This window comes from Cydia strobilella, chromosome 10, assembly GCF_947568885.1.
Source record: "Cydia strobilella chromosome 10, ilCydStro3.1, whole genome shotgun sequence".
NCBI lineage: Eukaryota > Metazoa > Arthropoda > Insecta > Lepidoptera > Tortricidae > Cydia > Cydia strobilella.
In genome coordinates this window covers 19,348,240-19,375,970 of record NC_086050.1, presented here as the reverse complement: position 1 = coordinate 19,375,970, position 27,731 = coordinate 19,348,240, and the positions used below count along the sequence as shown (strand labels likewise).

General features: G+C 42.0%; 2 protein-coding genes across 2 annotated transcripts; one reads left to right on the top strand and one right to left on the bottom strand.

Annotated features, from left to right (window-relative positions):
- Window positions 1–29: 29 nt before the first annotated feature.
- LOC134745060 (major facilitator superfamily domain-containing protein 8) lies at window positions 30–14,831 on the top strand. Its single transcript, XM_063679037.1, has 7 exons — window positions 30–560; window positions 8,967–9,207; window positions 10,215–10,303; window positions 10,681–10,918; window positions 11,281–11,527; window positions 12,099–12,369; window positions 12,610–14,831. Exons 1-7 carry the CDS (start codon window positions 309–311, stop codon window positions 12,850–12,852), a joined length of 1,581 nt encoding a protein of 526 aa, XP_063535107.1. The 5' UTR covers window positions 30–308; the 3' UTR covers window positions 12,853–14,831.
- Window positions 14,832–16,241: 1,410 nt separating this feature from the next.
- Window positions 16,242–27,055, bottom strand: LOC134745059 (organic cation transporter protein-like). The gene is made up of 10 exons (XM_063679036.1): window positions 26,989–27,055; window positions 25,860–26,042; window positions 23,758–23,950; window positions 22,867–22,967; window positions 22,241–22,395; window positions 19,163–19,422; window positions 18,581–18,784; window positions 18,184–18,328; window positions 17,273–17,454; window positions 16,242–16,436 (listed from the first exon to the last, which is right to left on the bottom strand). Exons 1-10 carry the CDS (start codon window positions 27,036–27,038, stop codon window positions 16,242–16,244), a joined length of 1,668 nt encoding a protein of 555 aa, XP_063535106.1. The 5' UTR covers window positions 27,039–27,055.
- Window positions 27,056–27,731: the final 676 nt, after the last annotated feature.

Sequence of the window (27,731 nt, the reverse complement as noted above, 5' to 3'; positions counted from 1 at the left end):
TGTCGCGGGCCGCGGGAGGGACGGCGGAGTGCCAAGTATGCGTCGCGAGCGCAGGGCAGTCGGCAGGCGAGCGCGGGCGCAACCACATTGACCGTACGGTGCGCCACGGACGGAGCCCGCGACACTTCTTTGTTTACGTTCTTTGTTCGCGTTGTGGCACGCAGCACGCACCCCTATCCCGACATGCCGGCCCGCTCCCCGCCCGCCGCGCCGCGCGTAAACGCAATCAGCTGTGCGCGGTGACACAGGACGTTCAGTCGTTCATTCATAGAAAGTGATAGTGTTTACATCGTGAATTGACTTGGAACATGGAGTGGTTAAAGAGGAGTTTATCTAATAAGAAGGAGGAGGTGGAGGACGGGACGGCGGCGGAGCGCCAGCGGCTGGAGGCCGCCGAGCCGATGCCGGAGTCCCCGGCGGCGCTAAACGCCCCGGAGCTGGAGTCGGAGCAGGAGCGCCGTGAGCGCTGGCGCAGCGTCTACGTCATCTACTTCACCATGTTCCAGATGTCGCTGGGCTTCAGTATAGTGCTCACCGGAGTCTGGCCTTACCTCGACAAGGTATTCATCCAACACTTTAGACGACACATAGGTTAAGTCCGCTACAGGTTTATCAGCTCCAGTTTTAACTAACACAAAACGAGACTGGACACGGGTTTATTTCAATGACTTGCACCTGAGCATCATCTTTGCCAGAGTTCCGACTGTTCTTGTTTAGTTGGACAGCTGGGGCCCATTTCTCAAACGGTATTAGTCTTATCAATCCCACGGATCCCACCAAAAACATTTACACTCAAAAGCTATCAGATCCCGTAGTAGGTACCAAGACTTTTACTCTGTAAGTCCTAACTTTATTAGCTCTAACTGTATAAAGCCAACATCTTGGTCAAACGTACAGTACGGCTTGGTCGTTTCGTTGCTGTCAAATGGACAAATTGGACAATCCCTTAATGACACTCAGAATTTGAAAGACTTGTGTAACTACTTTGTACAACAAGTCCACCGAGTGAGTGTTTATGTGAGGCAAGTGCTAGAGGCTAGAATGTATGTAGCATGGCATGGCATGCCATGTCGGAGCTACCTTTTAACTTTAAAGTAAATTCATCGTTGACATACAATGACCTAATCCGATAAATTATCCGTTGTCCTCTTGCACACCCTTGGAAGAATCCTGTCCCTACTGAACCCTATCCTGCAAAATCGTGACAGTGACGAGTAACACAATTTTCAAATGACTGTTACCTGTTACGACGAAAAAATCCTGGCCCAGCCAAGTAGCGAAGTCACAAAAGTACGAGTAAGTACATTATATTATGCCTCAGAAAAATATATACTTACCTAGACATTATAATAATAAATAAATAAAAAGCCTTTTTATTTTCTTATCAACTACTTACAAACTTGGTAACACTTAATATTGTTAATTTATTTTAATTAATATATATATGTTTACTTTTTAAAACTTATTTTACTCGGTTAGTATAATTATTTTACTTATTTTTATGTTTATGTATTTAAAACTAAAAGTTGATAGAAACCCCACTTTATTGGGTAAAGGCCTCCTCCAATTTGTTCCACTCGTCTCTGTTTTTTGCCTTATTTAGCCATCCTAGACCGGCCGTGGCTACTATGTCGTCGCTCCATCGCTTTTGTGGTCGTCCTGCCATTCTTTTTACGTCGGGACCTTTCCATAGAGTCGCTTCTTTTGTCCACCGTTCATCTGTGTATCTTGCTACATGGCCGGCCCATCGCCATTTTATTTTAAGTGCATATTTTAGTGCATCTGTGATTTTCGTTTTGTTTCTTATGCGTTCACTTCTGACTTTATGTATTTTCCTACCTTGTTACCTAGACATTAATAGACATTAATATGCACGATAAGCATGTTTCATACAGCTTCGTTCAACAAAATAGTAAATAAACCAGTGAATCTTGCTGCTTAGTGCTTACCAGTTAATTTTATGGTACAACCACAATTGCAGATAAAAAGAGTTCTGCGGGTTAATCAAGTCTTTGTTTACTGCGGTGAGCACTCCACGTTCGCGTCCTTGTATCTATTCTGCGGTGCATCTGGCAGTGTTGTGGCAGTGACTTTCACGAGCGGCCGACGAACTCGCGACCGCACGCTCGCCCAGTCACCTTATGTAACGATTAATAACAAACTATAATAGACCGCGGGCCAGGAACAGATTTCCATGACCAATCGCCTCCCGGGCGAAAACTCGTATAGTAGTTAACGGCTATGTATGATGAACCCTCGTGAACGTCAGCTGCCGCTCCGTTGGTGGGTTGAGAAATGGCAGCAACAAAAGTCTATAAAAAAATTTTTGTCATCGCCTTCCGTTTGATACTTTGTCAGATGATAGTTTAGATGCTATTGTGAGTAAACAAAATCGTCAGCCGATTGTATCGCTGTGGAAAGACCGTCAGCTGGTCACATGAACAAGTAAAAAAGAAAATTATTTTCAGTCATCGGCGTCATCGCCTCCCGTTTGATACTTTGTCAGATGATAGTTTAGATGCTATTGTTAATAAAACAAATCGTCAGCCGGCCGTATCGCGGTGGAAAGACCGTGTTACTCGTTTCGGTAGCTGCCATTCCTCAACCCACCAACGGAGCGGCAGCTCACGTTCACGGGGGTTCATCATACATAGCCGTTAACCGCTATACGAGTTTTCGCCCGGGAGGCGATGACTGACGAAATTTGCGCCTGGCTCGCGGTCCATAACAACAACACGCTGTCTACCTGTGTATGTAGTTGTACCACTGTCACCAACATGGCACAGCACAGTCCTATCAATGCGCTACGCGGGTAAATCGCGATCTCACTTTCTTATTGGAACTTTAATTCAAAATGGATTATTTCACGAAATACAACAGTTTACTCTCAAGTAAATTGCCAGATAGTCAAGGGGAAAGAGTAGGTATTAAAATAAGTACGCCATATTCATGAGGCAGATGCTCTTAGTGTCTTGGGTATATCTTATTTTAGGTTCGTCTACGGGGATGTCGATGAATACACAGAAACAAATTTCGCGATCAGACTGTAGATTTTATTCCTGCGAGGATTTTTTGTTATCTGGGGATCAATATCTGCAGTTAATAAGCCACTTTTTTGGTAGACCTATATACATCTATTCTGTAAGAAAGCATAAACGGATGGCCAGAAATCTATATGTGGAAATTCCATATTATTTCTGTCTCTAAAGGTGGAGGAACTCTTGCCGCTGCGAGTTGATAGCAGAACAAACATTTGTTCTATTTCCAACCATAATACCACATAAATACATAATCCTCGTATCTATTACTCGTAGCTGTAGCTACTCGTAGGTTGGAAAGTTGAAATATACATTTCCTAGGTAAAATGTCGCTTTATGAACTCACCTTGGACAATTAGCCTCATGCATGAAGTTTATATTTGAACGAAATATGTTTTATTCGGATGTTTGTCACCGTTATATCATGTTACAAATGCATTTCCGTTTTTAAATTACCATTTAATTACTTAAAATTATAAATTAAAAATACAAAAATTTGCCCGCGAAAAGCTAGTGAGCGAAACGCTCGAAACGCCACGTGACGTCACGCGTTCGACAGATTAGTGTCATTAGTAGCAAACGTCAGTTGGGCCGCCCAACGTGTGACGTCATCACGCTCTGTCGAATTCGCGCCAAAAATTATGAACGTTTCAACCGCTCATAAATTTTCAACATTTTAAATATTTTTTAATAAAATAATGTTAAGGTTTACAAAAGTATTTTTATCATTTCCGGTGTTCCAACGATATAAATTATGAATCCAAAAATAAAAATAAATTCAATCATGGAGCTAATTACCTCCATCCCCATGAACACCCCATCCGAATGGATATGAACAAAATTAAATATGCATTTTTGTGAGCATTAGGGTGTTGGAAAAAATTTGCTGAAAAGTCCGACAAGAATTGTAGAAAATAAATGAGGGCACCACTTCCTACGTAACTGTCACATTTTTGACGTAAATCATGGCAAACATTTTGTATTGATTTTATAGTTCATCATATCTGGTATCAAAGGTCTTATCGCGAACCACGTTCGGCGTGTTGCCTCCCTGTCACACTTACGTACGAATTTACAAGTGCGACAGAGAGGCAACACGTCGAGCGTGGTTCGAGGTAGGCCCTCTGGTCCGTAGAGACCGTAGATAATCGCGGGAAATCCGTGAATGTGGACGAAAATAGCCGGGAATACCATGCCACCAGAATGCGCAACACTCTGGACGTAAAACTGATGTGGACTGAAAGCCCTTATTTATTTTCATACGTCATTCCTAAGTCGTGTTACTTTTGTGTCAATTCATAAAAATGTAAATTGTAAACTAGGCTTTGAATGTTTAGAATAATACCTTTGTCATTATTATTCACAACGACGGGACTTAATCGCGTAAAATAAGTTTTAAATTTACCTCCGACGTTTCGAGGACAGCGTTGTCCCCGTGGTCTCGGAGAAGACTGGCTAAAGTTGACATCAAAATCTTCTAGGCGCGCGAGTTTTTCGAACTACCCGCACTTGGTCTTGTTTATTAACTTGAACGTTTTGCGCACTAGGGATGTTACCGGGTCGACACACAACACTCACAATATTCGATTTTTCAACTTTCGATATTTGTTTTCACTTACACTTACTAATGACTGGGTTCCATGTGGATGAGATCTTAAAACCTTCGTCTCGATTGAATACCTTTGTCCCCATTAATACTGCAATAAATACTCAGTTTATCAGGATATAAATTATTCTGTACATTTTACAATTAATTGTAGCAAAAACAAGTTGACTGTCTTTAACTCCGTAGGTCTGTGGATATCGCGATAACCGCTTCGTACAAAATTGTGTTTTAATCCTTAAACCTATTGCTTATCTCCTAATATCCCTTAATCTATCAAACAACGTAAAACCTGATCACTGTATAGAGTATCATTAGGATGGTTTGCTTCGAACCACTCATGTGCACTTGTGAAGGAGCTGATAAAGAAAGGGATTTGATAGCGATATAGCCATTAAAGATACAATAGTTACGTGATCCAGGATACCATAGCGTGCAGTGCTGTGCTCGTCGTTTTGTCGGTGATAATGTGCCGTCACGCTCGGGCTGTGGCGGTAATTTATTCTCCAGTAATTCGCCGTAACATGCGATATCACACAACATTGCAAAATCACTGTTCGTTGCGTAAATAATACGCGGCAGGCTGTGCTGTGCTCTCGGGTAAAGTTCTTCCTCCTGTGAGTCAGCCTGAGAGAGAGGGCAAAGTCTAATCGATGACTTCACAATACATAAACATAATCGCGAACAATTAAGTAATTAACCCAACCTTACTCTTTGTTTGCAGCTCTACGACTCTACGAGTATACAAGCTATAGCTTTTTCTATTACTCTTGGTCCTCTGGGTGGACTGGGTGGAAAATTTATCTTTAAAATAAAAATAAAACCGACTTCAAAAAGGATCCCGTTTTATATGCGCTAGCTACTGATACGTTTGAAGTCGGTGCCTTTTCCCGAGGTACATATGAGAATGTCATCAAACAGTAACTGAGTTAAGCGATGAGGTAAAATGTTGCCCGGTTATCAAATGGATTCTTTATTTCTTTAATTATCCTCGTTAACGCTATCAGGAAGGCCAATGTTATTATCTTAGAACTACAAAATCCTGAAAACAATAGTAAACATCTGATAAAATAAGATGGTTTCTCGCTAACGTGCTGGATGGAACCTGCTGTACCTAATTACCTATTTAAAAAAAATTAACGCTCCTTAAATAATAGGTAAAATAAAGAAGAGTTACGTTAATCCTTAGTTAAGGATATAATTATGTTGCACAACAAAGTCGCAAAAATGCGAGTATATCGTTCTTTTGGCTCTACAAGTCGTGTCAGATATTTTTTTTATGGAAAGTAATTAAATGATCATCTGTTTTTAAAACTGATCAGCAAAAAAACATAGCCATTAAATCATTTGGTCAGCATACAAAAATTTGGCTGGCGATAAATAATAATCGAGACTCTTGTTCAGCAAATAATTTACAAACGGTCAACATTATAACCAATATCGATCTGCTTATAAATAGTTGAGCTGCAAAATTATTATTTGGTCAGCAAGATTTAAACATTGGTTGGTAAAAAAAACATGTCTCTAAGCAGTTTAATCGAAACGTATGCATATTAAAGGAATGGTAATCTGATATAATAAGGTGGGTTACGTTTGATTTGAAAAATCGGCAGAGTTGCAGGCGGAGCGGAGTCAGTCCACGTGACACGAGCAGCCAATCGTGTGCGTGCATTTCATTCAATGATCAGGCACTTATTTGACACCAACTGCTACTAGAAGAGTGGGTTGGGTTAGGTTAGAATTGCGACCTTTACAGAAACCTACTGCTACTAGAAAAGTGGGTTGGGTTAGGTTAGAATTGCGACCTTTACAGAAACCTACTGCTACTAGAAAAGTGGGTTGGGTTAGGTTAGAATTGCGACCTTTACAGAAACCTACTGCTACTAGAAAAGTGGGTTGGGTTTTGGGTTAGGTTAGAATTGCGACCTTTACAGAAACCTACTACTAGAAAAGTGAGTTGGGTTAGGTTAGAACTGCGACCTTCACAAAAACGAACTGTTACTAAAAAAAAAACAAAAATTACTGTTTATTTCTATAAAAAAACACATAATTATAATAAACTTAACTACTAATCTTAAATTTAAAAGATTTTTTTAATTAAGGAGTCTTATCTTATATTAAATATTTATACATATAATTTTTTTCTAGGTACATAGGTCATATATTAAATTAAGCTATTTCGGTAGACTGGCCTCTTATTTAAATTAAGTATTTTTTAATAATATTTCTTGCTTGTTTACTCGTTCGTCCTTCTACCTATATACCTATAAGTGTTAATAATTCTTCTGAAAATCTATTCAAGGTACTCTGTAAGATGTACTTCCACACTCTTTTCCCGTATACATTGTTTGTTTTTTCAACTTCAAATGTCGGAAGGTTCGCTAGGTTACGCAATCGCGCGGGTCGTGTTTTTTCCTTAATTCTGTTATATGATTATAGACTACCTCTACTGAAACGTATATACTGCTACTAGAAAACTGGGTTAGGTTAGGTTAGAACTGCGACCTTCACAGAAACCAACTGTACGGAACCCTCGGTGCGCGAGTTATACGAACTTACGAACTCGCTCTTGACCGGTTTTTTTAATACACATGTATTTTACTTTTCTCGTATTCGAAATAAAAAGTAGTGTTTAACTCGGGCGAACGAACGGCAGCATTTCAGTCACGGACTCACGGACTATTATTATATAAACTACCTCGACAGAAATAAGTGCCTTTCATCCCTTGGTTAATAATCTACTACTTATTGCACACTTCGCCGTGCATGACCGATATGATTGCAGTCAATACAGGCCGCGCTGTACTGTACCTATACAAGTCGTCGTGTAAGTGTGTCCTGTTGTTTCGTAAATACTTAAATCGTTATATGCAAACGTGACTGTAATTAATCTCATTATGAATAATTACTAAATTAAGGTAGGTAATCTTGTCAGCGCGGAGACGCTCGTCTTGTAGTTTGGGAATTATAATTATACTTAGTTGTAGCTTCGTATTCACTGATTAATGTTTCTTGTATGTAACTGTTTACCTACTTATTGATATCATTTATTTATAAACACAAGACCTTGACCCGCACTTTAGCCCGCGGAGTTGCGAACACGAACAATAGGAAATTAGAAACAAGGCGACTGACACATGCATGCGACCGGTTGTCGTGCGTCAGAGGACGGTATCGGTAGGGCATGTCGTTGAGAGTTGTGGACGGGCTGCGGGCGGCCCTCACCGGCCGCCTCACCTCAAGGTGAACTTGATGTTAAGATTGGAGAGCCCTGAGAGATCATGTCTAGGTTTTATATTATATGGGCAGAGCCCATTTCCAACCAGAGGGTACACTTAAATAGGTATGTAGGTATACAAAGTAGTCTGCAGATCCACGCCAGAGTCGCCAGACTAGCGCAAGCATATTTTGAAACTTTAAAACGTTTGAATTTCTTTGCAGATGCGTGTAGGTCTCGTTTAACGAAGTTTTCCTAACTAATTACATATAGGTAGGCTCTATATGTAGTGCTTGCGATTTAGAAAACGACAAGCACAGTTGTTAGTAGGTACTGTCCGCGCACGGCTCAGGAATGTTAGGAATGTTGGGCGTCATGACCGAGTGGTGTCATTTTGTACGTACGTACAGGCGCGGCGCACACCCCCCCACTTCCTCGACCTCCGAATGCACGGAATTGGCGTGCGGACAGTACTGTAAGTAGTTAATTAGTTTCAAAGATTTATATATTCTATAAGTATATCCTCTTTAATGATGATGATTAGAAAAGATCCACAACACAATAACTTTCGTCCCATCACAGTATGGAGGAAGCATTAACAACATGAGTCACGGCGAGACGAAGACAGTTGGAGTCCGACCAACTATGGTCCCATAAGTCCCATTCAGTGCCAGCCTGAGTACTAAGTATTGATGTATGACGTCCATGATTCCTACATTCTTTGTCAGGAATGGCATTCAGCGTCAGATTTACGTCAAATAAAGAGGACACCATGAATAATTTGGCTCCTCGTTCACAAAATTTCAGCGCGTCTTATAAAACTTTTCTCTTTCTTCTTTATTTTTATCATGTGTTGGGGTTTTGGGCTCGAATCGTTTATGTACCCTTTCACTCGCTTCAGTTCTGGGAAGTGGGGTCTCCTACTTATCCCTAACACGTTCATCTTTGGCTACACGAATAGCGCCCAGTGATTGGTGTTATATGTATTTATAATAGATTAACTCATGTGACGTAGTATCAACCGGGAGGCGATGACTGACGAAATTTTCGCCTGGCCCGCGGTCTATTACGAAAGAACAATTTTGAACGATCGCTTATTGCGTTTCAGCTTGAGCCGGGCGCGTCGAAGGAGGTGCTGGGGCTGGCGGTGGGCGCGGCGCCGCTGGGGCAGCTGCTGGCGTCTCCGCTGCTGGGGCTGTGGGCCAACGCTCGCGGCGTGCGGGCGCCGCTGCGCGCCGCGCTCGCGCTGTTCGTGCTGAGCCAGGCGCTGTACGCGCAGCTGCACGCCGCGCGCCCGCGCGCCGCGGCCGTCATGCTCGCGGCAAGGCTGCTCGTCGGCGTCAGCTCTGGTAAGCTTCTATCTACCTCAAGCCGAGAGTTGAAAGCGCGACGTCAAGGTTTTTCGTTGGCACACCATGCTCCTTAGTCGAAGGCTTCCATCGCTGTAGGTATAATATGTGTCCGCCAAAAATCTTTCTTAGTGCCGCTCTATTAGTATTAGTGTTTACCCTTGCGTTGTTGCACAAGACTGCATACTTAAAGTTGCGCTTAACCACCGCTTAACATATGGAGTCGCGCGAGACAACGCAAGTCTAGTTAAGGGGTCCAATGGCTAGGGTCATGTTGGTATCGCCAGTTCATTCTACCATGCTGGGATCGATGTATTAACATTACCAGTTCTCTATCGTAATCAGCATATTCATGTTTTATTTAAAAATTAAATCATAGTTACATAATAAGAAGATCGCCAAACGTTTTCGAACTTCGTCAATAGAAACTCGTTTTGGGTTAGAAACTTCCGTTTCTGTAGGTAGTGTAAGTGTAGGTAATTATAATATTATTAATATTGCATAAGTCAACAAGTCTATCGTAACTAGATGCCAATCTTTAATTCATTATTTATTTATTTATTTATTTTTCGGAGAACCAACAGCTATCAATTATACAAGCATAAGCATTGCATAAGTCAACAAGTCTATCGTAACTAGATGCCAATCTTTAATTCATTATTTATTTATTTATTTATTTTTCGGAGAACCAACAGCTATCAATTATACAATAGTTATATAAGTAAATAACAAAAAGCCAATTATAGGTTCCCACCAATAGCAACAAGTTAACACATAATTGTACAAAGCTAACAAAGTTGCAGATTCCATCAATCTAACATACTTATTAATACACAATCTATATAATAATGGCTTTGTCTACGTAGCTTTTTGATTGTTGGCAATGTTGCAAGTTGCATAAGCGATAAGAAGAGTATAAACTCCATGGGTATACTACCACAGATACAGTCAAGCATGATGGACTCCCTGTTGTTCACACTGACAGTGTAGCCCTCTGTGTGTTTCAGCAAGTATCGCGGTGGCGCGCGCCTATCTGTCAGCGGCGACCACGGTGTCGGAGAGAACTCGCGCTGTGGCTGCCGTTTCTCTAGCACAGGTGGGTCAGTCTATACCTATGTACCTGAATTACCTGATATCTAGGCTTTATGTTTGTTTACGGATGTTATATTCGCAAAAACGGCATCTACTTCGTTTTTAAAAGCATGAGTAAATATAATTTTTTATTGTATTTCTTGTGGGTAACTTTCAATTATAATATATTTTTAAATTGTAATATGATATTATTGTAATTATGAGTCCCTGTTACTCGAAATAAATGAATTTTAATTTTAATTAATTAACAATTTAGGCAAAAGTATCGTTATTTATGGAATGGGGAGTTAAATCAGAATGGAAATTGTGTAACAAATCCATTTAAACCCAAATTTTAGAGCATGAGAAATAAAATAATAATAATAGTATTTGACGTTCCAGGTACTAGGTTTCGTGGTGGGCCCGGCGCTGCAGGCGGCGGCGGCGCCTTTGGGTTCGGGCGCGCCGTACGCGCCGGTCGGCGAGCTCGACCTTCGCCCGCGCCTCGATATGTATACTGCGCCGGCGTGGCTGAACGCTGCGCTCGGAGCGTTGAATCTAGCGCTGTTACTGCCGTGTAGCTTCAAGGAGAGGAAGATAGCGGCGAGAGAAGCCATGCTGGCTCATGGGAAGGGATCTGGTGAGTGTTTCTACATACATGTACACTCCGGCCGTGGTTTAATGCTGCGCTCGGAGCGCCTAAACTTAGCGCTGTTACTATCTAATCGCTTCATGGAGAGGAAGATGGCGGTGACAGGTTATGTTGGCTTATGGGAAGGGATTCGATTAGAGAATTGTCCATTTTTACAAGTTTTTCTCGGGTTAGCTTTTAAAATGCAAAATGCTTTTAGAATGCAGTTGATGATTGCAAACAGATTGGATTTGAAGTCATTAGTGAAAACTAATTAGTATTAACTATTAGTATTTTCTCATAATAGCTTATAAACAGTCTGCCAAACCGGTACCTTCAAACCAAATAAAGTTTCTACTTGGTGATTTCAGAGGCGGAGGCGCTGAAGGCGCTGCGTCCGGACCGCGTAAGCAGCTGGACGCTGGTGTTCGCGTTTTTCGTGCTTAACTTCAGCTTTGTGCTGCTCGAGACCCTCGCCACGCCGCTGACCATGGACCAGTTCGCGTGGTCCAAGGCGCAGGCGCTCAAGTACATGGGCGCGCTCATGTCGGCGGGAGCGGTGTTAGCGTGCGCCACGTTCGCGCTTATCACCCCGTTGACTAAACTCTTCCAGGAGCGGTAAGTATTGCAGTATTACTCGAGACTAACCCCGGTCACCATGGACCAGTTCGCGTGGTCCAAGGCGCAGGCGCTCAAGTACGAGTATATGGGCGCGCTCATGTTGGCGAGGCGGTGTCGCATGGCGTGCGCCACGTTCGTGCTCATAACGCCGCTCACTAAACTCTTCCAGAAGGTTTGGCCTCCTCTTGATATGGAAAAGCAGCAAAATTTCTGTAGAACGTAAAAAATTAAGCAGCAATCGGCGTCAACCGGAGACCGATGCGTAAGTGCTGCGTGTGTGCATATACTTTTTGTACAAAGGCACTTTCATAAAGGTGACCTTGCTAAGGCAACTTTTTGGAAATTTTGAAACGAAGTCACAATCACCAACCAATAAGAGACACTTGCAGTCAGTAGTTCCTATTGAATCTTGACGACCCTTTTTTAAATATTCCGTATTGTCGGGCAATCGCCAGACAATATAATCAAGAGGAGTTTACTGTTGGTGGATCAGTGAATCGGGAGATCCCCTCGGTGTTTGATATGCTCCGAGCTCCGAGTTTCACTTATGATCTACGTACTTATCCAGGGCGGTACTGCTCTGGGGCGGCTTCCTCCTCGTGGGCCTGGCCTCGGTGCTGTGCATCCCCTGGGGCCCGGGCCCGCCGCCGCTGGCGCCGCCCGACAGCGCGGAGGCGGGCGGCGGCTGCCCGGCGCCGCGCCAGCCCTGGTGCGCGACCTCGCGCGCGCTCACCGTGCCGCAGTTCCTGCTGGGATACACGGCGGTGTCGATCGGGTACCCGCTGGGCGTGACGCTCATACAGACGATATTCTCCAAGGTGCTGGGGCCCAGACCGCAGGTAACGGAAAAATCATTCATATTTTGAGTCCGAGTACGACTACATACTTTATATATTATGTTTGTTTCGGTTTTCAGAGCTGTATGTAGTATAGTATGTTTTATGACAGAACTATAGCTTATTAGCCACAGATCGGTAACCGTAAAAGCTTCCTTCGTCTAGCTCTGCTAATGAATCACGATTCGCACCGTCTAAATGAGTTTTAAACGCTCGCCTAAAGTCCCTCTTCCATTCGGGCAGGGCGTGTGGCAGGGCGTGCTGACGGGCGCGGGGTGCGTGGCGCGCGCGCTGGGGCCGGCGTGCGTGGCGCTGCTGTACGCGCGGCACGGGCCCGACGCGGCCTTCGGCGCCACCGCCTCCCTCACCCTCGCCACGCTCGCGGGGCTCCGCGTGCTCTACGACCGGCTCCGGCCGCCGTCGCCGCCCTCGCTGCCGCTCCAGCCGCTCCAGCCGCTCAACGGCAACAAGGATCCGGAGTCGTGACACCGACGCGCGGCTGCACGCCGCTTTTAGAAGGGATACCAGGGGCCGATTGCATAATAACTTGTGACTAATAATATTAGCGGAAGTCTCTTTCCAATTCCTTTGATATAATATATTATATTGATATATAAATAAAAGAGTATCGTTACGATAGGGAGCGTGCATTTAGGAGGCTGCACCCTCCTAAGATATATATATATATATTACTCTCCTATTTATTGGCGTTAAGTGTAAATGCCAAGTTTTCATTTAGCCCACAAGATGGCAGAACCTTCAATATCCAAGGGAGCTAGCGAGCATGAACGGTAGAGGGCAGCACTCATTAGTGTAAAGCAAAGATAGATATAACTCCGTAATAGATGGATACAGTCTAAGGAAAAAACGTGCCTCGAAAATCACGAAAATTTGACTCTCGATCAGATGGCGCCACTAGTTTTGGCCTACACTCGTATAGAGGGCGTTGACTGTTTCGTTTGTTATTTATAATTTTAACGCATACCAGTGAAAGAACATGGGTCAAAATCATATAAAAATAATTAATGCAAATAAAAAAATAATTTATCCATATTTAAATACATTTTAACGTATTTTTTTAAATCTTCATTTTTAATTTTAAAGTATGTCGATAGATGGCAGTGAATTTACAGTGGTTACAAAATTTACTATGACAGTACCGCTCTATCTTATTATATCCTCATTGGTGTAAAGTGATTATATGGTAAATTGATTATATACAAATGTGTTTGTTAGCAGCTTACCGACCAGGAAAATATGAATGTTTGATAAAATAATGACGATTATGTATTCGGCATTTGTCGACAAAGTATTCGTTGCTCAAAAAACGAGTAGGCAGTGGAAAAGTGTTCATAATAAATATTAACGTGCCACAGATTATATAATACTATACTAACGTGCCAACAGATGTTTAATATTTGTACAGTAGGTTTTACAAGAACCTAATCATAAATATGTCTTCTTTCGAAATTGACCTAGTTAGGAGAGGCAGGGTATCTAGGTATAATGTTTATAGTGCGTCTATTGCCGCAGTTTGCTCTCGGTTCAACTTCAGGAGGTACCTAGTACATATAACTACGTATAATTAAGTGTAGGTAGGTACGAAATGACTAAACTTATCACCATTAGGAACCACATGTGATACTGTAGTAAATCGTATACGTACCTATGTACGTACGTACGTAAGTACCTATTTTATATAATAATGGTACATATGTGAGACTGTAAATTATTTGTCAACAACAAATATCAAGTGTTATGATTTTAGAGTGTAGTCTTAGTAATAGAATGGGTATACTTGGACATTGTTTCTGTACAAAATGTTCTCGTTCTATTGCGCTTAATATATCAAGAACAGGTGTAGAGGTGTTGGCGTGTTTTACTAGAAAAAGTATATTGTTACTTGTATTACAGTAATAAATTAAATAGTTGATGGCCGGTAAATTGATACTGATAACCGATGAAGTACCTGTGTATGATTAGGTACCTGATATATCTTTAATTTACTTTATATTCGCACTCATATCTCGGGATTGTGATTGTCAGTACCCCTGATGCTAAACTAAATTCTGGTGGTAGTTAGTTCTGTACCTTTGAATGTAAAGTGTAGAGTCATATGTAGAGCTCATCTTTTTACGATTCTATCGCAAATGTACACCTTAATCACGACCTTAGAGGCATATTTTAAATATGAAAAATATTATACCAATTTCAGTCAGTCTCAGCAGCACTCATGTTGGTGCTAAAGGGATGTACTGATAAAAAACTATTTTTTTATTTTCGAAAAATCTGAATACGCCGTTGGACTCGAGTATGCGTGCGAAAGTCGGATAAATAAAACAACGAATATTTTGTTATGATTTTTTATCGCCTAGAAGTAAATAATATTTTTATTTTAAATTATATATTTACAATAGAACCAGATTAAAAAATAAAGAGGATAGGAAGATTTACAATAAAGAGTACTACTAAAATATTTAATTTGTTTTACTTGAGCAAAGAAACCCTGAATAACAAAATCGTGCTTTTAAATTTTTTAAATAACACATGCAAAAATGGATAATAATTCTAGTTGAATACTACTTAATAAATAAATAATATAATAATAAATATTATAGGACATTCTTACAAAGATTGACTAAGACCCACGGTAAGCCCAAGGTGGCTTGTGTTATGGGTACTCAGACAACGATATATATAATATATAAATACTTAAATATATAGAAAACACCCATGACTCAGGAACAAATATCTGTGCTCATCACACAAATAAATGCCCTTACCGGGATTCGAACCCAGGACCATCGGCTTCACAGGCAGGGTCACTACCCACTAGGCCAGACCGGTCGTCAACTACTTATAGTAAGTGTCATATTATATATGTAGGTATGCAGCGGATTTGCATTCGTACCCCTTACAAATGAAAATCCGCTGCATACCCACAAACATCATATGACAGTTAAGTACTTACACTAAGTACATTGTATGTTAATTTAATAAGTAATTATTACATTTATCACAGCTTTTGCCATACTAACAATGAAGTAAATTTTAAGTACTTGGTTTAGAAATGAATATGATACGGCAAATAAAAAAGGATATGATTTGTACAAAACATACCCGCTTGCTCGTTGTTGGTCTACTCAGTGGATACAGTGGATGATGCATGCTTTTACATATTCAGCATATTCTTGCTTTCGTTTAACGGGACGTAGCCAATATGCGTCGATGGAAAAAGCCAATAGAAACTTAAATCTTAAATAATGTCTCGAAATAGACACGTGGCTTTTCGATACATTTTTCCAATTAGCTCCATGCATGAATTTATTTTTATTTTTGGATTCATAATTTATATCGTTGGAACACCGGAAATGATAAAAATACTTTTGTAAACCTTAACATTATTTTATTAAAAAATATTTAAAATGTTGAAAATTTTTAAGCGGTTGAAACGCTCATAATTTTTGGCGCGAATTCGACAGAGCGTGATGACGTCACACGTTGGGCGGTCCAACTGACGTTTGCTACTAATGACACTAATCTGTCGAACGCGTGACGTCACGTGGCGTTTCGAGCGTTTCACTCGCTAGCTTTTCGCGGGCAAATTTTTGTACTTTTTATTTATAATTTTAAGTAATTAAATGGTCATTTAAAAACGGAAATGCATTTGTAACATGATATAACGGTAACAAACATCCGAATAAAACATATTTCGTTCAAATATAAACTTCATGCATGAGGCATGAGGCTAATTGTTTCGACAGACACAAAACGAAAATTAATCTACCAACGATTGTCACCTCGGCTAGGCGCCCAGGGGACAGGGGTGTGCCGTCGCTGCGTAGTGAGTATTCGTGACGTAACGTCACTAGGTGTCACGTGTCGGCGGTGAGCACTCGGGGCTGCGGCGGCGGCGGCGGCGGCGGCGCGGGCGGCGGCGGCGCGCGCAGGCGCTCGGCGGCGGCCACGGCGGCCGGCAGGCGCGCGCGCCGCGTCTCCGGCGTCGCCAGCAACGCCAGCGCCGCCAGCAACGAGCACACGCCGTAGAGGAGCGCTTGGATGTACTTGCTCTGCGAGACCACGGAAAATACGTTCCGGAAAAGTGAAAGACTTATGGATGATCACGCTAGAACGATCCGGGCCCGGGGCTCCGGGCCGAGGTACGCGACCCCTCGTTTTGTATAGGAAGCATCACGTGATTACCTATCACCCGTCATAGAAAACGAAGTATCGTACGCCTTAGAACCCGGACCGTTCCGTTTGTCATCCTTTATTAATTACTAGCGACCCGCCCCGCCCCGCCCCGGCTTCGCAAGGGTAGAACCTTAACAAATTATACACCTAAACCTTCCTCCAGAATCACTCTATTGATAGGTGAAAGCCGCATGAAAATCCTTGTAGTAGTTTTTGAATTTATCGCGAACATACAGACTTACAGACAGGCAGAGGTGGCGGGGACTTTGTGCATGTTATAAGTTATAAGGTGCATTTGGATGTTTTGTATTTCTTGTATTGTTCAAAGTAGCACCTTATATAGATTTATACCTTTCAACAACGAGGAAAAGGATCAGTACGAAAGGGCAAAATGAAATCACTTACCGATAGCTGCAATAAAACATGCAAGTATGACTCAATTTTAAGTAATTTAGGATGAAGTGTAAAGTGTAATTAAACGGTCAAAAATATTAAATACAAACTCGGAACTATGTACTGGGAATTTTAATCTACAAATAGGTTGTGGAATGGGAGTGAGAATTTACCAGCAGCGGCGTATGACGCCAGCACGGAGCCTAGTCTCCCGACCAGGGAACACGCAGCCAACGCTGAGGAGTGAGTCGCAGTGGGGAACATCTCCGCCGTGAACACGTATAGCTCATTAAACACGAACGTGAACAGCTTGTCTCACCAGTAGCGGCGTCTGTGGCGCCAGCACGGAGCCTAGCCGGCCGACCAGGGAACACGCAGCCAACGCCGAAGAGCGTGTGGCTGTGGGAAACAGCTCCGCCGTGAACACGTACAGCGCGTTGAACGCGAACGTAATCGTCAGCTTGCCCACCATGAACAGCCCCAAGCCGGTGCCCGCGTGAGCTGATGAAACGTAAAACTTATTTAAGAATTCGCACATTTATTGTTCAATTTGTTCGAAGAAGAAGAAGAGTTGACATTCTCGAACATTGTCTCGAATGTGTAACTTATTTATATTTTTAGTCGCCTCATTGTTTCTGGATCAAGGATAACGTTGACTGCAACGGAAAACGATCGCTGTGTAAATATCAATGACGGTAATAAATAATTATGTGGGGTATCAGTAGGTACTTCCCTCCACGTGGAAGTTGCAGGCCTCACTTTTTTGAACAAGGTGTATTTTACATTCACATTCACGAGCTGTGCATTTTTGTATAAAAATAAACGATTCCCACATATTTACATTTGTTCTGCCGGAATATAATATGCAACTATTCAAAAAGGGTCCATACTATACTGCAGCAAAATACTAACAATCTACCTCTTCACATTAAACATACCGAAAATGAAAATATGTTTATGAAACAGTTCAAGTCGTTTCTAACACACAAATGTTATTACAGTAGAAGATTTCCTACAAGACAAATGAATAGATACAATTTTATTCATTTGCCTTATAGTTAGAAAACCTAATTTGTAATAATATAGGAATTATCGATATAATCATATATAATGTACTTAAGTATATATAAGCATCTGTCATTGCCACACCCGATACCATGTATTAGTATCATGTATTGAAACAATTGTTACTGGAAAACCTGATATGTAAGCAATAATAACATTACTTACAGACGAAAAAAGGCGTGACACAGACGACACCGCACACGAGGAAAGCCACGAAGATGCTCCACTTGCGGCCGAATCGCTCCAGCACCATCACCAGAAACAGTGACGCCACGATCTCCATCGCCATGTTCAACGCGAAGTTCACGTGCTGAACAATTACAATATTCATTCCCATTTCTCTCCTTCATCTCCTAGTGCTCTTAGTAGTAGTAGTAGTGCTATGATTGTAAATTCGCTAAGATCATCGGAAAGTACCATGGCTGGCGATAATAAAGAAAGCAAGTGCCACAAAGTAGCCCTACCTAAAGCTCTCGTCCAGACGCGAGTAGCCTATACAGTTAAAGCAAGTTAAAGTGAGACAGATATAGTCAGAATGCAAACAATACGCTCCTGTCCTTACCTTATCCCCTGCTAGGTTCACGGAGTTGATGGTAAGACCGTAGTACACGAAGGCAGTAGCGATCCAGCACCAGCAACAGACACCGAAGCGAGCGAGCAGCACGCGGGACCGCAGCAGCGCCAGCCACGGGTTTCCTGCTGACTTCTTCACTTCTGTGATGTTCTCTTTGGCCACCTCGCTCATAAGGCTCTCATCCAGAGTCACCTGGAAGGCAAGACAGTGTACATAGTATTCGAAATAAAATATGTTTTGAAAGTAAAACTGCTTCATTAGCGCGTCTATTTAAAGGAGAAAGGCTGATTTATTTTGATAGAGGTTGTCTATAAAAGCTCGCAATCTTAAACCTTGATGAAAACGACTTACTATTTCCCGTATTGTTCAGGTTCATTACTAAACTAAGAGAATTTTTTGCTAAACTCTGTTACCTACCTAAATATCTTACGGATCCAATCTCAATCATGACAGGATGACATGATACGCAACCAGCCCACATCTCCAAGCAGACCAAAGACAGTAGCTTCTTCCACCTAGTCACTTTCTGTACAATGTCATGATAACCCTGCATGCAGCAGAAGCACCTACCTTGTTCCACCTGGCTGCCTTCCGTATAACGGCCTCCGCTCTATCACGGTGCCCCCTCGCATGCAGCCACCTCGCGCTCTCGTCCCCCAACAGCCAGTAGAGCGGCAGTAACAGCGCCGGCGCGTGGATGGCGAGCAGCAGATGGCGCCAGTACGCTACGCGCCGCGACGCCAGCGCCAGCAGCACGCCGCCCACGCCGTACGCCACGCCCGTCGCCGCTGCGAACGCCGTGCGAAGCGACGGACGAGCCAACTCCACCACTGGAACATCCCATATGTCTTATGATTAACCTTTTATTCGACCTTATTTTTAATTTATATTAATGACCTATGCAATCTAAAAATAGATAGTGGCAAAATCATTTCCTACGCAGATGACACTGCCCTACTTTTTTCCGCAAAGTCAACAAACGAGGTCTACGAGTTCGCACAACGCGGATTTAATGTTGTAACTGACTGGCTAAAACGTCATCTACTAACACTGAACTCTGACAAAACGAATTTAATAAGTTTTTCCATGCAGAAAACAGATCCGGTCGCACATAACCTCAAACTTTACGCACATAACTGTAAGGAAAAATCGAATAATCCCTGTTCATGCCCATCTCTAGCTATTACTGACAAAATTAAGTATTTGGGAGTCTTGATTGACGAAACCCTCACTTTCAAAAATCACATTGAATCATTATGCAATAGAGTCCCAAAGTTAATATTTGTATTCAAAAAACTTCGTTCGATTGCTGATCTAAATTTAATTAAGCAAGTATACTTTGCACTATGTCAATCAATACTAACCTACTGCATTTGTTCCTGGGGTGGCACAGCTAAAACTACCCTACTAACCCTAGAAAGAGCCCAGAGAGCGGTACTAAAGGTAGCTACTTCCCGCCCATTTTTATACCCTACTGACCTCCTATATAAATCATGGGAAGTACTAACTGTTCGTCAATTATATATATTAAGCACAACACTAAAGCAGCACGCCAGAATTCCTTTCAACCCTGAATACAGAAACAAAAGGCGCAAAGATATAATAGGTATTCAAACCGTTCAAAGGAAACACGTATTTTCATCTAGATTTTTTGTCTTCTTGGGCCCATTTTTGTACAACAGGTTAAATGTAAAACTAGACCTATACCCACTTAGCTATGCTTGTTGTAAGAATACTCTACGACGCGCCCTTCAAAATATGACGTACGATGATACAGAGAACCTACTAATAGTCGTAACATGATTGTGTACTTTGAAATTTAATACTTAAGACCCATTTTGTTAAGGCGATAAGACTTCTATTGTGTAAGTACTACTATTAATTTATAATTAAGTGAATAATTAAAAATTGATTAATTTTGTCCTTCGCTGCCTGAAACACAGGAACTCCTAGTTCAGGCATTCGTAAACCACTTTCCCCTACTAACAACTCTTAGTCTTTAAGATGAACCTCTGTACAATACTTTTTTCAATAAATAATTTGTTGTTGTTTTGTTGTTATTTGTTGTTGTTGTTTTATGGGGAACAAAAATATATTTGATATTAGTTATAATTAAAAAGTGATTCAATAAGTGCTCCATGAAGAAAGTTTTGTACGGAGTAAGTACTAAGTAAGTAAGTAAGTAAGTAGTAAGTACTAAAAGAAGAAAAGGAGTGGAAGAAGAGGGGGGAGGCCTTTGCCCAGCAGTGGGACACAATAGGCTCGTAATAATAATAATAATAAGCTTCATGCTCCAGGGGTGGAAGTGAAAGATGCATAAGACGCGAGTTGGCACAGTGGCTGGTGACAGCCACTGGGTAGAAAGCGGCGCACACCTCTCGACACCCCTGAGCCGCTCACACCGGTGTTGCTCCTGGTCGTCTTCACGACGGCAGTTTTAGGGGCCCATCTAGTCAGCGGCAAGTCACCACCTGCCTCTATAACGTGTTTTAACATTGTTATGGCAGGTGTCCGGACTTCTTTATAATAGCCCAGTCTCATTGTCCAGCCAAACTTCAATCCATAGACCGGTATACTGTTCACTTTTTCTACGATAGTCCCGAAGCCTGCTGCGACCGGTTCATGGGTGTCTATTGTTGCGCCTGTGAACAGGTTCCAGCAGGCGTTCTACATGACATTAAAGCTCTCCAAGGGGCCTCTACGTGTTGGATCTATATCCCCACGCAAGCCTATCAAAAGACCGGGATGCATAGGCCCGTGATATCCAAGGAGATACAAATAATAATAATAATAAGTACTAAAACTGACAACGTCCTATTATAACGTTTTTCTAAAACAGTTTTTTTATGACTAGCAATAGTAGCAATGAGGCTTGAATTGAGGATTTCTTATAATCTGGACCGTTAAAGGGTTAAGTTATGACTACCATAAAAGAGCAGTTTTACTGCTCTTTTTCTTCTCTTTTCTCTTACGTAGGTAAGTACTTAAAAATAAAAAATTAGTACCTAAAAGAAGGCTGATTAGTACCCACGAGTAGATAATACGATTATCATATCGTAATCCATAACATTCATAATCGGTATTTAATCCTGTATATATGTCCCTACGTATGCAAATGAAATTATCTGACACTTATCTATAGGCACCTCTTATGAAAAACGTAATAGTACACAGGTGTGAAAAGTAGGAACTCGTGTCGATTTAAAACACTCCCTTCGGTCGTGTTTCAATTTATCGCCACTTGTTGCAAATTACCTTTTCGCACGTGTATTCTTACAGTACATATTATGGCCCTTTAAATTTTCAACAAACTATAGGCATGTATTGTGCTATTTGTGCTAATTACCGCACTAGGGCGGTGAAGTAGCACCATATATGTACAGTAAAATATAAAATGATTTTCTTCTATTACCAATATGTTTACTCATTGTTTTGAGGAAGGTTTCCTTTCCTCTATGGTTGGTTTTGGTCGAAAGTTTTGTAATAGCAATTGCTTAATTTATGGTCTTCCACGAGACGAGGTTCATCATCGTCATGGCTCCCATTGATGTGTGATGGAGCAGGTGACTCTGCTGAGTGTAACAAGGCATTTCCATAACGCAGCTACAGTTTACGAGTTTCAGCAGACAGACAGACAGTCAGACGTACCCATGACGTAGGCGGCAGAGTTGAACCCGTAGCCCAACGCCGCCTCGAACCACTCCATGACGACATACATGACGTAGTTGTAGGAGAAGGCCTTCACCAGACCGAGGACACCGGCGCAGGCGCCGAACAGGCAGAACGCCGTGCGACGCCCGTATCTATAAACAGTTCGTGAGAGGTTAAGACATTTGGAGTAGCCCTGAAGTGTGTGACTTACGATTACTTACATTGGAGTATGCAAGTAATCGCAGTCGGAATCCCAATCCCACGAGAGGACCAGATAATATATCTTAGATCCATATAAAAATTGCATCTTATATTATAGATCAATATAAAAATTGCATCTGCCTTTTTCTCTCCTCAATTCCAATCCCTAAGACGAAATGCTGTGGTATGCTCACGGTTCTCTTCATTACTTAAACTATATAAACCGCTAAATATTTTTGTAATGAAGGTCATTTTTATTAGAAAAGCAAAATCACAGAAATTTAGTGCATCAGTCAAGTCAGGGAACTTTGAATGAAAAATATATCTGCGCTAAAAGTGCTGCTAGTTCTACTGCAACGATTGCTTATCATATTATCCACTAATTCCGTTGCACTACTGAACAGATGAATGGACGTACTCACGAGTCGGACAGGTAGCCGGTCAGCAGCAGCGCGACGGGCAGCGCGGAGTTGCGCACCGAGCCCACCAGCGTGCGCATCCACTCGCGGCACGCCAGGTCGAACTGCGTAACAAACAATCATTCATTTAAACACCATTAGGGCTCATGAAATAAAACTATGAAAACGGATTATATCGCGTATATTGAATTTATAATACATACCGACGTTTCGAACTCTTTACAGCGTTCGTGGTCAACGGGTGACACGCGGGTGAATATACGCGATATAATCCGTTTTCATAGTTTTATTTCATGAGTAACTATCGCGGTAACCGAAGACAATACCATTAGGGCTGTTTAAATTTTGAAATTACTGACATAACTGCGAATTATCAAACTGGAAGCCGATGGCCTTGGGGTAGATGGTGGTTGAGTGGAGACGGCGTGTCGACACAAAGTTTGTGTCGCAGTCACAAACAGTGCATGACGCCCTGTCACATGGTGAGGTAAAGATGCCTAGCTGAAGATCAAGTTCAGTGCCGTGACATGGGAAAATGGGAATGTCCAGCAATGGATTGATAGAAAAGACTTACATGTATTTGTGTACTCACGATATAGGTAGGGTTGCTGCTACACTGCCATAGAACGAGCGGTGCTAAGAAGAGACCAGCAAGTTGCTGACTGAAAAACATGGTTGCTGCTTGAAATTTACATATTCGTCGCCGTCGACATAGAGTAACAGGAGTTATATCTATCTTTGCCGTCGATAAGTTGATTGTCTACTGACTACTCTGCGTTTGTATTTACCAAGTCATCGCGTCGTTGTCTTTGCAGGTCTAGCGTAAGCAGAATGGATGGGAGATTGATGCGTTATTAGAGAGATCATTAGATCACCGGGAACGGTGTTACTAACCTCAGCGAAGGTCGTGTCCTGGTTATCATAAAGGAAGGCGGAGCAGGCGACGGTGTCCGTCTCATGGTAGTCCTCACGGAGACAGGAGGAGACGGTCTCGTTGAGGGGGCGGAAGCGAACGCAGGAGTCTAGAGGGAGCAGCTCCGGTGCCAGCTCCGACAGACCGTCGGTCTCGCATTCTGGGACCAGGCAGCTGTGATAAAACAACAGTCTAATGGCGTTATTCATGAACTGGCCTGAATTAGCTATGAATCGTTTGTCTTTACACTGATTTAAACTTTCACGATTTTTACTCATTATTATTCGCAACGACGGGACTTAATCGCGTAAAATAAGTTTTAAATTTACCCCCGACGTTTCGAGGACGGCGTTGTCCCCGTGGTCTCGGAGGTCGTTTGTCTTTATCTGTCATTTTGACTTATGTATTTGTAAGGAAGGGATAAAACATAATTTAACTAGGTATATAAGTCAGGCCCGTAAAGTTTTATGTGAAGTCTTCAGTTAAACAATACATATTTGTAAAGTTAAATCGACATATTCATTAATGCGTTCAGACCAACTTTTAGCTTACTTTGTAGTGGCAAGTCTCTAACTAAAAGGTGGAAACCCAGGCAGATAAACGGACATCTATCTATACCTATGCGAAAAGACCCGCTTGGTTGTTGCCGTATCAACGATAAATTCGTCCTCGCTTCACTTTACAAACTTAATACTAGATAGTTAGTTAGGTATGATACCATTACATTTATGTATAAATGTATGCATTTAAAAGCTAAGTTTTCTATTTTTTGTCTGGAGATTTGTATTATTAGGCAATTTCCGTAAGATCAAGATAGTGTATGATCAATCGCTGTAATGGTTCACCTCTGTCCGCTCTGTCGATCCGATCTTTAAGATAAAAATTATGATCTCCATGATATTTGCGATAACAACAAGCGTGCAGTCTTCACAACAATTGAAACTACCTAATATGGCGTTTGTTTCGTATTAAAACAAAATGCATTCATACTTACTCCAATACGAGTAGATATGATTGTTTCAGCATGAAATGTTAGTTGTTTGTGAAAATTACATCACCGATGAACAACAATAACTTTCGGAATGCGAAACTAATCACTCCTGTAGTAAACAAACCATAAGTGAACAAAGCAGTAGTAAAATATAACAAAAATAAGTTAACTGCTATGTAGGCGTAGGCGGAACGCTTATATTATAAATATATTATTTACTTACCCTACCTACAACTACATGTCCTCCAGTTGATTCCAAATATTTTCGATTTCTTCGCTATGAAAGCGCCATGCAATCATAAGTAGGTATATATTATCATAATTAGCATGTCTGGCTGGTGGATATGGCAAATTAATTGTAAATGAGTTATATTATTGTTGATCTGATAACAAGGGTTAACCCACGCGAGGTGAAGATCCTACAGGCAGAATATTGCTTGCTGGTAATTAGTTAATTACTGGCTATGATGACCGATTTACAATCTATTAGTTATACTTACGTTTTTCAGAGGAAACAGCAATGGTTACTGCCGACTATACTCTAGTCTAGGTATTCGTGGAAAACTCAGTAGCCGGCAATCGAGGATCGCTCTAAATGGTCAAACACGAAATTTCGTGTTCTTTTCAAATGAGTGGGAGTGTTTTGTGGGCACCATCGCAATGGGAAGCTATTATTGGCGTTTATCAAGTCACTAACTAACTAACTTAACTAAACTTTACTAACTAACTTAACTTTATGTACTATTTTAAATATTTCTTTGGCACCAAACCTTAATTTAGTATGCAGATACTGTTGACGGTAATTGATCTGCGAATATTTTGGTGATACGTACGGCGTTTACACATCTCTTATGCTTTTGCTGCTGCCGCTTCCTGCTTGCGGGCGCTAATATATGTTACCACGGCGTCGGCGACGAACACGTAGTTGAGCGAGTACAAGGGGTCAGCACACCGAACAGCGACAGCGAGACCACAGGACCGGCCTCGAGGGTGCTAGTTTCACATCCGCCACGAACTACGTAGTTCAGCGAGTACCTGCGTCCACAGCGAGTTGGACCCGCCAACAATGTTAGACAGGGTTCTAATAGTTACCGGAAGGGCACGGCGTCCGCCACGAACACGTAGTTGAGCGAGTACATAGCTGCCAGCACGCCGGACAGCGACCACAGCGTGACAGTGTAGCGCTGGTAAAGCCCGAACGCGCCCAGCGAATCCAGCGCGCGCTCCAGCTCCGACTCGCCGGGCGGGTCCGCGCCCGCGCTCGCATTACTCGACCTGAATTAGAAGAGTTTTTTTAACTCAGGTCGCTGTAGCGAGCAAAATAGTATTAGTTAAACTTGCAGTTGGCCTAGCACATGATTGGCGCGACTGTATCTCGCGGCGAGATAGACTGCCCGTCTTTTTCTAACTATGTTAACAAAAAAAGGTCGGGTAGCCTATATCTATACTTCCACGAGTTCCATGAAAACCCATATGCTTTGATATTTCGGGAACTCTAAATCATACGAGAAATTGCCAAAATGGCCACTGCATTATATAACTATGGTCTGACCCCGTCGTTTTGTAATCCTGAAGCAATCCCTTAATTATCCTCTTGAGCGTGGTAAAATACCTACAAATATATTAAAGATGTAAAAGATAACTTAAAAAAAAACTGCGATCATGTGTTGTGAATGACGGACGAGGTGTCACCTGATACTCTAATTAATGGGTAATTAACCAATCATTAGCCAAGCTATAAACACGCGCACCTTTCAATAAAATACACTGTTAATTTCGTTCATTCTGCTCCTACCTACTACACAATGAAACTGTGAACATTATTACAACTGAAGATAGCACCAGCATCACCATAAGAGAGATCGCATTTTGTCACAGGTGGAGATATTTATTCACTTGTTGATCCAAAAAAGCCACTTAAAAAAACTCTGTTAAACATTTTATAAAAAAAATTAAACTAAATTAAAGATCGACGCGAAAGTGAGTGAGTAAAAATATATGTATTAATTTTATCACTCGTCTGTACATCTAGCTGATCCCTTGAAATTTGGGATCGGTCAACGAAGATTTCGAGCTCATGGCTCATAAAATGTTAGTACTTACAATAAAACTTAAAAAACTATGTTAGTGACAGTAATAATTTCTTAACTAAATTTACAGTTACTAAATTTAAAAATTCAGATAAGAGAGAAAGATATTTTTTCAAAGGAGATGGTCGTACCGTGGCTGCGCGGATGCTGGACATGGTGCGCTTGCGTCGCTCGGCGACATGGCGCTCGCGGCACTGACGATCGTGCTTTGCTAACCAGGCATTACTAATTACTATAGCGTACCTAATCTCAGTGTTTGAGACCACCCAGTATAACTGTGCCTTTAGATCTCTATCAGCTAAGGCGCGGATTTAGAGATTTAGGGCCCTTAGGCACTTGGTATGGAACTTAGAATTTAGGGATGGTCTCTCCATCTCAAAACCATTGTTAGGTTGCCTGGGCCCAGGCCCGGGCCTTGTGGGCCTAGGCAGAAATCCGGCCCTGAATCCCCGGCGTAAGTGAAGATCACAATCAACTGGCTGGCCAAACCAAGCCACCCAGCATAAGCGTGTCTGTAGATCTCTAACGGATATACGTTGACGTAGATCATACTTTATTGGTTTTCAGGAAAACGCTCGGTAAGCGGAGAAAAGAACAGTGCTGATAGTGATAAGATAACCTATCAGGTGCACGACACAAGACGATACAGGTGTCTGTAGCGCGGTGACTTGCGTGGCCTACTTTATAATCAGAAAACAGTTTCCTTGACACTGAAAGGCTTCTGGCGCTTACTTTTCTATGACATGACAGGTGAACACGTGATGCTTTCCATAGAAAACGAAACGCCGGAAGCTCCGGCCCGGACACGACCCGGTCTAACGTGAGTCATCCTTTAAGTCAGAGATGGCGCTTTCAAATAATTCAAATGAGTTTC